This window comes from Ornithorhynchus anatinus, chromosome 18 (genome assembly GCF_004115215.2).
Source record: "Ornithorhynchus anatinus isolate Pmale09 chromosome 18, mOrnAna1.pri.v4, whole genome shotgun sequence".
Classification (NCBI taxonomy): Eukaryota; Metazoa; Chordata; class Mammalia; order Monotremata; family Ornithorhynchidae; genus Ornithorhynchus; species Ornithorhynchus anatinus.
This window is the reverse complement of record NC_041745.1, coordinates 25829158-25842225: the sequence shown is the minus strand read 5'-3', so window position 1 is coordinate 25842225 and position 13068 is coordinate 25829158. Positions and strand designations below refer to the sequence as shown.

At 44.7% G+C, this 13068-nt stretch overlaps 1 protein-coding gene across 5 annotated transcripts in view; it reads right to left on the bottom strand.

The window, feature by feature from the left end:
• The window catches only part of CTBP1 (C-terminal binding protein 1), a 330982-nt gene that overhangs the window by 191624 nt on the left and 126290 nt on the right, over positions 1-13068 (bottom strand). Inside the window, exon 1 of one of the 5 annotated variants that reach the window (XM_029083111.2) lies at positions 2443-2498. The exons of 3 other annotated variants lie outside the window; for them this stretch is intronic. Coding sequence is in view for 1 of the 2 variants with exons in the window: in XM_001510602.5 (XP_001510652.2) it covers positions 2443-2449 (7 nt within the window). In the remaining variant the exon portion in view is untranslated. Of the gene's footprint in view, positions 1-2442; positions 2499-13068 lie in introns of those variants that run through there. One more of the 5 variants, XM_001510602.5, reaches the window with a different exon arrangement.

Genomic DNA, 13068 nt, shown 5'->3' with positions numbered 1-13068 from the left:
ATCCTGCACCCTGCTCTACCAGGTCAGAACAGTTCCTGATGACAGATTTAACATAGCACCTTCTAACTGAACTGGCAAAAATCACCTATTTAACTACCATCTCCTCGAATTTCCATGATCATTATAACAGGAGCCTAAAAAGACACGAGAATCACTACCGAATGACACTACAACTGAAAAGGGCAGTGTTTTTTTTTAATGTGATGTGTATTTGCAAGAACCTATGGAACAACTTCCCGATAGCAATAACCATTGTAAAATGGAGCACATTTTACTTGATTATCCTTCCAGACTGGAAGCTCCCTCTAGACTGCAAACGTGTAATTGTCAGGGAACGTGTCTGCTAATTCTTCCGAACTGTACTCTCCCTAGCACTTAGTACAGTGCTCCGCACCTAACGAATGCTCAATAAGAACCACCAATCAATAAGGAGTGATTGATCCTGACGAGGAATAGTTAGCGGCCGCACACTGTAATCATCCAACACCATTTCCAAAGCAAAAGCTGTGTTGGAACAAAATGCAGAAAATGCTAGAAAAACCTTCAAAAGGCGGTTAGATTAGAAACCCAACCTAGCTAGGCCCTTTCCTGAAATCTGCTCTATGAATATCCTCTAACTCAAGGATATTATAATTACAAAATGTACACGGTTCATTCATTTAATTGGGGTTATTGAGCGCTCAAAGTGTGCAAAGCACTGTACTAAGCGCATGGGAGAGTACAATATAACAAGGGACAGGCACATTCCCACCCCAAACGGGCTCCCAGTTGTAACTTAATTGCCTTGTCGACATTCGGGCTGTTGAAATCTTTCTTGAACATTCTTTCACCGGTGACATAGGTGTCAGTAATTTTCTTTTCAGGACTAATTCCAGAGATGAATCAGATTTCATTGCAAATGTTCACACCCCGAACAATATGTACTGTGAAAAACGACTGCTACTCCAAGGCAGCGACGATACTCTGGGTTGGCCTTTGAAAAAATGGTACGTTTTAGGCCTTTTCGAATGCAGATTGATATATGATTTCAAATGCAAACTGACATATGATTTCAAAATACACAAACTTACAAAAGCAAAAATAAACCACAGCCAGCATTCTTTCTGAGTTCATTAACCAGGAGCATGAGTAGACCTTCACAACTAACAAATGGTTTTAAGGGTACGGAGGAGGGAAAATGTCCACAGACAAAATTTTAAAAAAAAATGTTGTTCATCACTTTTTAATTTCCATTTGCCTTTTATAGTCTAAATATTTCTCTGACTTCAAAATGGACTATTTGCAACAGGTCACTCAAGGCGGAATCGCTTAACTTGGTGGGATTTCCAACTAAAAAGCCCATTTAAAAAAAACAACCGGCCCCGAGATTCCTAACTCCTTGTAAACTGCCTTTGTTGTTGCTGACCTAGGCCAGATTAATGTGCATTTTCGCATATTAGCAACAGTCCACAGAAACTGCTGGAGGATTTTTGTTTTCGTGGGAAGGGCTGACCAACTGTTAATCATTTAAACCCTCACCAGGCACCCAGTGCCCATCGACAACCCATAATCTGGTCGTCCCCCAGCCCGGTCAAGAGGAAAACGTCAGACACCAGCCCAAGCAAAATGAAGAACAGGATGCAAAATCCCAGTCCTCTCTGCAACCTGCAGAGAGGGCAGGGAGGAGGAAGCTGGAAATGAATCAAGCATTTTTTGTTGTTTCCAGAAGGGTCACGGTTGCGGGAGAGAAAACGTTGTCATGCAACCCCTTCTTGTTGCCATTTTGCATTTTGGGGCTGTCTTCCCTGCACCGAAAAGGAGATTGAAAAAAAAAAAAAGGCCATCCACTCTTCCTATGGTTTTCCCCGGGCTGTCCCGGATCCTGCCCTAGAGGCAAGCTCTCTGCCCAAACTTCTCCCGAACAATAGCCTTTGTATATCCCCGTGCGGACATTTACATAAAGGCTTTCTATTCCCACAACAAAGAATCCCTTGGAAGAAAAGAGGGAGAGAAAAATCAGCGCTTTCCTCCCACGCTTCCAAGGCATTTACGACCCTCGTTGGGCCAGGAGGGACGAGGGCGGTCGTTCGGCTCTGCGGATCCTGGGCTTCAGCTCCGAAAAGCACAAAGAAAAATAGTGATGGGGATGGATCCCGGCCCGGGTGGCGCTTCTGCAATGGAGGAGCCGCCCCCTTGGAATTTTTTTTTTCCCAGCCGCGGGAATTCCTGGGATCAGCAGCCCGAATCCCATCCTCTCCCCCCCGAGCCTCTCCCTGCAGAGGAGCCGGTCCTGTTTCCCTGCTCTGCCTCCCTGCAGGCTGACGATCACTCGGGGGTGGCCGTGCGGAGGGAAACAAAAAAAAGGAGGGGATCCTTTCTAAATAAATTAGTATTCTATTATTTATAAATGCAATTTAAAAAAATAAAAAGGGCAAAGAAGGGTTGCGGGGGGTTCACACCAACCTTGCATGCCCGCGTTCCGCGTCCCGAGCTTCGCAGGCTGGGCCGGCAGCGCTGGGGAAAATCGGGAGCCCGGAGGCCCGCGACCAATCGGCGGGGAGGAGCCAGCGCCGCCGGCCAATCGGGGGGCGCCGCCGCCGGGCGCGGGCCAATCACAGCGCGCCTCATTCCTCCGTCCGCCGGCCCGGGGGCGGGGAGGGGCCGGGCGGGGCCGGGAAGGGGGAAGGGGACCCCAAGCCAACCCCTCCCCTGACTGTGTGCACAGCACTGTGCTAAGCGCTTGGGAGCGCACACTACGACAGTCAAAAGACACACTGCCGGCCCATATCGAGCTTCCAGTCTATTGAGTAGGCGGCTGATCCTATTTATTGAGCGGTTACTGTGTGCACAGCACTGTGCTAAGCGCCTGGGAGCGCACAATACAGCAATAAACAGAGACACTGCCGGCCCACATCAAGCTTCCAGTCTATTGAGTAGGCGGCTGATCTTATTTACTGAGCAGTTACTGTGTGCACAGCACTGTGCTAAGCACCTGGGAGAGCACAATACAACAGTCAAAAGACACACTGCCAGCCCATATCGAGCTTCCAGTCTATTGAGGAGGCCGCTGATCCTATTTATTGAGCGGTTACTGTGTGCACAGCACTGTGCTAAGCGCCTGGGAGCGCACAATACAGCAATAAACAGAGACACTGCCGGCCCACATCGAGCTTCCAGTCTATTGAGTAGGCGGCTGATCCTATTTACTGAGCAGTTACTGTGTGCACAGCACTGTGCTAAGCACCTGGGAGCGCACAATACAACAGTCAAAAGACACACTGCCGGCCCATATCGAGCTTCCAGTCTATTGAGGAGGCCGCTGATCCTATTTATTGAGCGCTTACTGTGTGCAGAGCACTGTACTACGCGCTTGGGAGCACACAATACAGCAATAAACAGAGACACTGCCGGCCCACATCAAACTTCCAGTCTACTGAGTAGGCGGCTGATCCCATTTATTGCACACTTATTGTATGCACAGCACTGTGCTAAGCGCTTGGGAGCACACAATACAGCAATAAACAGACACTGCCAACCCACATCAAGCTTCCAGTCTATTGGGTAGGCGGCTGATCCTATTTATTGAGCGCTTACTGTGTGCAGAGCACTGTACTAAGCGCTTGGGAGCACACAATACAGCAATAAACAGAGACACTGCCAGCCCACATCAAGCTTCCAGTTTACTGAGGAGGTGCTGATCCCATTTATTGAGCGCTTACTGTGTGCACAACACTGTACTAAGCGCTTGGGAGCACACAATACAACAGTCAAAAGACACACTGCCGGCCCACATCGAGCTTCCAGTCTATTGAGGAGGCAGCTGATCCCATTTATTGAGCGCTCACTGTGTGCACAGCACTGTATTAAGCGCTTGGGAGAGCACAATGCAACAATGAACAGACACTGCCGGCCCACATCAAGCTTCCAGTCTATTGAGGAGGTGGCTGATCCCATTTATTGAGCGCTTACTGTGTGCACAGCACTGTACTAAGTGCTTGGGAGCACACAATACAACAATAAACAGACACGGTGCCGGCCTATATGGAGCTTTCAGTCTGTTGAGTAGGCGGCTGATCCTATTTACCGAGCACTTACTGTGTACACAGCACTGTTCTAAATGCTTGGGAGAGCACAATGCAACAATAAGCAGAAGCATCCCCGACCTATAGTGATCTTACAGTCTAGACAGCAGCTAGCAAATCCTATTTATTGAGCACTTACTATGCGCACAGCACTTTACTAAGCGTTTGGGAGAGCACAGTACAACAAACAGACACATTCCCAGCCCATAACAAGTTCATAGTCTAGAGAGTTGCTGGTCAATCCTATTTATTGAGTGCTTACTGTATGCACAGCACTGAAATAAGCACTTGGGAAAGTGCAATACAATGATAAACAGACAAATCCCAGGCCCATAATGAGCTTACAGTCTAGACAGCAGCTAGCAGAACCTATTTATTGAGTGCTTACTTGTGTGCAGAGCACTGTACTAAGCGGGAGAGTACCATCCAAAAATATAACTGACTCATTGCTCATCTCTAGACTGTAAGTTGGTTGTGGGCAGGGAATGTGTTTGCTTCAGAGAAGTAGCGTGGCTCAATGGAAAGAGCACGGGCTTTGGAGTCAGAGGCCATGGGTTTGAATCCCGGATCTGCCACTTGTCAGCTGTGTAACTGTGGGCAAGTCACTTCACTTCTCTGGGCCTCAGTTCCCTCATCTGTAAAATGGGGATTAAGACTGTGAGCCCCACGTGGGACAACCTGATTCCCCTGTGTCTACCCCAGTGCTTAGAACAGTGCTCTGCACACAGTAAGCGCTTAACAAATACCAACATTATTATTATTATACGGTACTCTCCCAAGTGCTTAGTAATAATAATAATTGTGGTATTTGTTAAGTGCTTACTATAGTCCAGGCACTGTACTAAGCTCTGGGGTGGATACAAGCAAATCGGGTTGGACACAGTCCCTGTCCTCACAGTCTCAATCCCTACTTTACAGATGAGGGAAGTGAGGCCCAGAGAAGTGAAGTGGCTTGCCCAAGATCACACAGTGCTTTGCACACATTAAACCCTTGATAAATATGACTGAATGAACACATTACCTGCCCACAACAAGCTTACAGTCTTCTGTCAATCATACTTACTGAGCGCTTACTGTGCATGCAGCGCACCGTACCGAGCTCTTGGGAGGGTATGATATTACAGAGTTGGTAGACAACATTCCCTGCCCACAGCAAGCCTCCAGTCTAAAGGGGGAGACAGACATTAATAGAAATAAACCAACGTGACAAGATCGTGGTCAGAGGGGGAAAAAAAAAGCTCTTGGTGCGGTGTGTGTCCAATTGTGTCCAGTTGTGGTTGTGGCCAGGGAATGTACCTGTTATATTGCTATTCTGTGCTCTCCCAAGCGCTTAGTGCAGCGTTCTGCACACAGTAAGCTCTCGATAAACTGGACTGACTGAGGACTGGAAGCTCGCTATTGGCTGGGAATGTGTCCTTGGGCCTCAGTTACCTCATCTGAAAAATGGGGATTGAGATTGTTAGCCCCACATGGGACGGGGCTGTGTCCAACCCGATTACCCTCTATCTACTCCAGAGTTTAGTACAGTGCCTGGCACACAGTAAGCGCTTAACAAATAGCACAATTATTATTATTATATTATGACCTTATTATATGTCTGTTATATGGTACTCTCCCAAGCACTTAGCACAGCACTCTTTACACAGTAAGTACTCAATAAATACCATGGACTGACTGATTGAATGAATGAGGAAGACGCCCCGAGGCAGTTTATCACCCCCATGCGGAAATAATAATGTTGGTATTTGTTAAGTGCTTACTATGTGCAGAGCACTATTCTAAGCGCTGGGGTAGATACAGGGTAATCAGGTTGTCCCACGTGAGGCTCACAGTTAATCCCCATTTTACAGATGAGGTAACTGAGGCACAGAGAAGTTAAGTGACTTGCCCACAGTCACACAGCTGACAAGTGGCAGAGCAGGATTTGAACCCATGACCTCTGACTCCCAAGCCCGGGCTCTTTCCACTGAGCCACGCTGCTCCTCTAGGGGTGCCATGTTAGAAAAGTCAACAATGGTTTCTCTCATTAGACCAAAGGAACTCAGCAGAGTCCACATTGAACATTCGGGTAAATCCCAATTGGACTGAAATAAAATTCACGATTGGGAACCACTTATGGATTTCATGAACACTGTCATTATTGGAACATTTGAAAACCCAGTGGGTGCTTACATAGGTGCTGGGATCACACAAGTGTGTTCAGACAGCGCCAAATTTAAATACACCAGTTGAAAATGATTTATGAAATAAATCCTTTGGAATCAAAACATTCTTAGGAGCAGGTGAGCCGGGAATGGATTTTTAAACATTTCAAAAGGCTACGAGTTTTGTTTTCAAGCCTAGAAATTAGATGCTGCATTTTCAGCATTAGCCCTCTTTGATTTTCAACCACTTAATGACTAGACTGTTGTAGTGTACTCTCCCAAGTGCTTAGTACAGTGCTCTGCACATAGTAAGTGCTCAATAAATCCCAGCTCCACCACTTGTCTGGGGTGTGACCTTGGTGAACAGAAGTTCTGATCTCTGTGCCTCAGTTCCCTCACCTACAAAATGGGGATTCAATACGTGTTCTCGCTGCTACTTAAAATGGTTAGTCTCATGTGGGACCTGATTATCTTGTTTCTACTTCAGGGCTTAGTACAGTGCTGGGCATGTAGTAAGTGCTTAAGAAAAACCAGTTATTATCGGCTGACTGACTGGCCTTAGATGCGAAAATAATCGAAATGTATGTAATTCCCAAATCCAAAATCACCAAACAATAATATATTTTGTGTGTGCATGTGTTTGCTTAGACATTTCAACAACCACAGTGTCGCATATGTTTTAGAGTGAGATGAGAGTTTCTGCACCCATCGATAAAATTGCCATTTTGAAATCCTTGTCAAAAAAGATTTAAAGCTCTTCACTAATGTAAATGTTTTAATCTATATTGAGTTCTTCGGGGAAGATATCCACAAGTCGGAAGGACTATAGATAGCTGTCGTTCTCAGTGCTTAGTACAGTGCCTGGCACATAGTAAGCGCTTAACAAATGCCATAATTATTACCATAGGGGAACAAAAGATTTGCTTCTAAGGTGTCCCAAGACCTGCAACTCTGTGGAGCTCCTGAATGCTCAGAGCCAAGGAAAGACTGGGACAAATTACACATTCAAGGCATCTGCAACAATCGATATACTGACTCATCAAATTAATAAAAATAGAGATCAAAAGCACACATTTTTAGTAAAGAATAATTTTGTGGTAACCAAGTAATGAGGGTGCTTCCAAGCATAAGATTAAATTACATGCTGAGCAAATCTGGCATTTTGTGATACACTGAAAAAATAGTCTTTCCAAGAGTTATTGGGGAAGAACACTGCTGACAGTCTATAAACATATTTTTATAAAAATCTAAACCCCAAATCACAAAAAAGGCCCAAAATGATTCTTACAAGACCTCCTACCATGTCTACATTATGTATTATATGACCATTACTTTGCTTAGAAATTTTTTTTTAATATCCTGCTGTTGCTAATACTTAATACCCCTAACACTGTGGCATAGTAAGACTTCTCAAAGAAGACATTATTAATATAGTTTATTTTAACAAATCCAAAGCCCTAAAACTGTAATGGCTAATGGTTCTATTCAGAATGTGCCATTCCTCTAAATGTTTAAAAAGAATCATACTTGCTGCATTGTCAGAATATCAACCCTAATCATTATCATCACCTCCATCACCACAATAATTTATCGCACTAAAATGTACCAAATACTATTGATGACATACCAATAATTTCATGATAACCCAGAAATTCCATCACTTGCTTCCTTATATAACTTCTATATGTTTTAAGGAGTAATCATCCCCTTACATAATATCCTTGAAATTTCTGGTTTAATCAGTGACATTTCATTAAAGAAAACATCAAACTCTGCAGATGCTAATACTTTTAGCCTATCTATACATCCCAAATCTATATGCCTTGAACAAGAGGGTATACATTCCCAAATATTTGACCGGAGCAGTAAGAATAGAGAGCTATTTACAGCATGAAGTAAATGAAGAGATGCAACAGACCGAGAAGCAGCCCAGCCCAGTGGATCGAGCACTGGCCTGGGAGTCTGAAGGACGTGGGTTCTAATCCTAGCTCCGTCACTTGTCTGCTGTGTGATCTTGGGGAGGTCACTTCACCTCTCTGAGCCTCGGTTACCTCGTGCAAAATAAGAGATTTAGACTTCGAATTGTGTCCAAACTGACTAGGGTATATCTATCACGGGGCTTAATGCTGTGTCTGGTACATAGTAAGTGCTTAAATACCGTTTAAAAAAAAGTGAGTACTCCTTTTTCTGAATACAGGACGAGTAGATCATACACAGTCATTCTATTGAATGGTGTAGTGGGTAGGGCATGGGCCTGAGAGTCAGGTGGTCATGAGCTCTAATCCTGGCTCTGGCACTCATCGGTTGTGTGACCTTGGGCAAGTCATTTCACTTCCCTGAGCCTCAGTTACCTCATCTGTAAAATGTGGATTGAGACTGGGAGCCCCATGTGGGACAGAGACTGTGTCCAACCCGATTTGCATTTATCTACCCTAGCACTTAGTAATAATAATAATAATAATGGTACTGGTTAAGTGCTTACTATGTGCCAAGCACTGTTCTAAGCACTGGGGTAGATACAAGATAATCTCGTTGTCCCCGCCCACAAGTTTACAGTGTAGAGGGGGAGACAGACATTAACATAAATAAATCACGATATGTACACAATTGCTGCGGGGCTGAGTGGGGGGATGAATAAAGGAGCAAGTCAGAGCAAGGCAGAAGGGAGTGGAAGAAAAGAAAAAGAGGGCTTCGTCAGGGAAGGCCTCCTGGAGGAGATGTGCCTTCAATAAGGCTTAGAAAGTGGGGGACAGCAATTGTCTGTTGGATAGGAAGAGGGAGGGCGTTCCAGGCCAGAGGCAGGACATGGGCGAGAGGTCAGCGGCAAGATGGATGAGATTGAGGTATAGTGAGTGAGTGGAGTGAAGCGTGCGGGCTGGGTCGTAGTATGAGATCGAGTGAGGTAAGAAGGGGCGAGGTGATTGCTCTATAGCACTGAAGGAATTGAAGCTGAAACCATGGCGTAGGGATCCGAGAACTTGAAAGTGGAACAAAAGTCTTCCAAAAGTTATTGAGGTCCTTACCTCCAGTAAAGCTTTATTCAGGCTAGCAATCAGCTATGCTCTGAAATACTATTCCCTTCCATTGTTTATGAACATTCTTGGCCCTCACTGCAATCTTCAATACATTTTTACACCCCTCTAAAGGGAGCTTTGAGGATTATCACTTATGGAGTAATTCAATTTTGTAATATGTCTTGAATTACATGAAGGACAAGAACTAATATAAATGCAAAACATTAACAAGATTTCTTAGACCAATTAATGATTTCACTAATTCGAAACGCCACGACTGGAATTTTCCCTCTTCTGCCTTTATTAGAGGTCTTTAAATTCCTTACTAAAATAGTAATAAAAAAATCTAATTTAAAATTTAAAACAGTTATGTAGTATCTTCCATCCTAACTCATTTACAGCTTTACACTTGAAGGGTTATTTTATCTCCCGGCAAAATGCAGCTACACAGATGAAGGATGCTAGTGCCAAAGACAGAAATGGGGACCCAGGTGTTCCCTCCACCCTACCCCAGCTCATGACTCTGACACGAAGTTCGTTCTAAACAGCCCAGCCTATACCTCAAATGATGGTATTTGTTAAGCACTTACTCTATGCCAAGCACTGTTGTTAGGTAAATCTAGTATTTTCCAGAGGACATGCTTATACCCAAGGAACAGGTCAAAAATCTTCCACTAAACCAAGATAAACTAGAAGGAGCATGGCCTAGTGGATACAGCCTGGGCCTGGGAGTCAGAAGGAACTGAGTTCTAATCCGGGCTCCGCCCTGGTCTGCTGTGTGACCTTGGGCAAGTCACTTAACTTCTCTGGGCCTTGGTTACCTCATCTCTACAATGGTGATTAAGACTGTGAGCTCCATGTGGTACATGGACTGTGTCCAATCTGATTACCTTATATCTACCCCAACACTTAGAATGGTGGCTAAGACACTGAAAGCATTTAACAAATGCCAGAAAGAAAAAAAGAGAGAAGAATCAGATCCAGAATTTAGTGGGAAGTACAAACTGTTAACAACAAAGAAAGGGCCAAAAAATTCAGTGCCATACAAAACAAGGTGGAAAAGATCCTGCTCAAAGGATCCTAGAGTAGGAAAATTCCTTTATCTTTATGGTGACATCCTTACATTCATGGAGTTCCGATCTGTGGTTTACCCGAGGCCTCAGAGATTTCAGAAGACGGATAGATCTCATCTATCTCACCGCCGATCCCTTCCCCATGTCCTCCTTCTGACCTGGAACCCTGTCTCCCCAGAATTATATGCCAGATCTCCACCCCATCCCCTTCAAATCCTAATTAAGGTCACACCTCTTCCAAGAGGACTTCCCGGATTAAGTCCTCATTCCCCCAGCTTCCTCTCCTTTCTGTGTTGTCTTGGCACGTGATCCTGACACCTTTGGGCACTTGGTATTTGCCTCACCCTCAACCTCACTGCACTTATAATAATAACAACAGTAATAACTGCGGTATTTGTTAAGCGCTATGTGCCAGGCACTGTTCCAAGTGCTGGGGTACAGATGAGATAGTTGGGTAAATACAAGAGAGTCCCTGTCCCAGATGGAGTTCACAGTCTTGTTCCCCATTTTACAGATGAGGGATCTCAGGCCCAGAGAAGTGAAGTGACTTGCCCAAGGTCAAAGAGCAGACAAGTGGCAAAGCTGGGATTAGAGCCCAGGGCCTACTGACTCCCAGGCTAGGGCTCTATCCATTTCTGTACATATTTCTATATTACATATTACAAATTAATGATCTGTATTAATGTCTGCCTCCCCCTCTAGACCATAACATTGTGTGGGCAAGGAACATGTCTACCATCTCTGTTATAGTGTACCTTCATTCACCGTCTTTGCTTACATTTGCTTACCGTGAATACAGCACTGTACTAAGCGTTGGGTGAATCCGACACAATAATGAACAGACACAATTCCTGTCCACAAGAGATTACAAATGCTCGCTAGGTGAACCATGGCAAGTCATTAAAACTCTCCGGGCCTCAGTTTCCTCAACTGTAAAATGGGGAATGGATACTTGCTTTCCCTCTGCAGGTCAGGAAGGAGACTAGGCTTGAGGATTCTGGACTTGAGTGCGAAGACGGTAATGGGAAGGCCGCTCTACAGAGTCTGGGAGCCTAAAGTGAATGCACCTGCCCTGCCCTCCCCCTCCCCTTTTCATTCAATTGTATTTATTGAGCGCTTTATAGATAAAGAAATAAATCCATTATAGATATAGATATATACATATGTGCTGTGGGGATGGGAGGGAAGATGAAAGAAGGAGCAAGTAAGAGCGGCGCAGAAGGGAGTGCGACGAGAGGAGAGGAGGGCTTAGTCAGGGAAGGTTTCTTGCCTTCAATAAGGTTTTGATGTGGGGGAGAGCAATTATCTGTCTGATATGTGGAGGCAGGGCATTTCAGGCCAGAGGTGGGCGAGAGGTTGGCGGCAAGATAGATGAAATTAGGGTACAGTGAAAAGACTAGCATTAGCCCCTTTCAAGGTTACTGTTATGCCACACCATTCAAGGCAGGACCAAGCAAAGAGGCCTTTCCCAGGAAGCCACCAGGAACTCTACACCCTGTAGTGCCAACTGAATCTGAGCGCAGGAATGGAACACACTGTGGACACGGTCTATATCGACCACTTCTGTTCTACTGGCCACTCCTCACTGCTTATATACATAAATGCGTGTGTGTGTGTGTGTGTGTGTGTGTGCACAAATAAACATATATACAGACACACATATGTATATATACAACCTCCTATATACATAAATGTACATATATAATAATGTTGGTATTTGTTAAGCGCTTACTATGTGCAGAGCACTGATCTAAGCTCTGGGGTAGACACAGAGGAATCAGATTGTCCCACATGGGGCTCACAGTCAATCCCCATTTTACAGATGAGGTAACTGAGGCACAGAGAAGTTGTGACTTGCCCACAGTCACACAGCTGACAAGTGGCAGGGCCGGGATTCGATCAAACCCATGACCTCTGACTCCAAAGCCCATTCTCTTTCCACTGAGCCACGCTGCTTCTCTTTCCACTGAGCCACGCTGCTTCTCCAATTATATATACATAAATGCATATAATAATAATAATGATAATAGTGGTATTTGCTAAGCACTTACTTTGTGCCAAGCACTGTACTAAGCACTGGGGTAGAAGCAGTGTGACTTAGTGGAAAGGGCACAGGCTTGGGAGTCAGAGGTCGTGGGTTATAATCCCAGGTCTGCCACCTCTCAGCTGGGTGACTTTGGGCAAGTCACTTAACTTCTCTGCCCCTCAATTACCTCATCTGTAAAAAGGGGATTAAGACTGTGAGCCCCACGTGGGACAACCTTATTACTTTGTATCTACCCCTGTGCTTAGAACAGTGCTTGGCACATAGTAAGTTCTTAACAAATATCATCATTATTATTACTATATGATACAGGGTAATTGGGTTGGACACAGTTTTTGTCCCACATAGTCTTAACCTCAATTTTACAGAAGAGGTAACTGAGGCATAGAAGTGAAGTGACTTGCCCAAAGTCACACAGGAGACAAATGGCAGAGCCAGAATTAGAACCCAGGACCTTCTGATTCCTAGACCCATGCTCTAGCCACTAGGCATGTTGGTTTTTTCTGTCTCTATATATTATATTTATACATTAACTTTATTATATATATTTATATATGAATACAGCACTTAGTACAGTGCTCTGCACATAGAAAGCACTCAATAAATACGACTTAATGAATGAAATGTAACATGAGTGTCCTCTCTCAGGATCGCACCTTCAGAGTTTCCAATAAACACTACCAGTAGTGGCCATGGAGGAAGACTCAAGCAGAGGCATAACCATTCTATTCC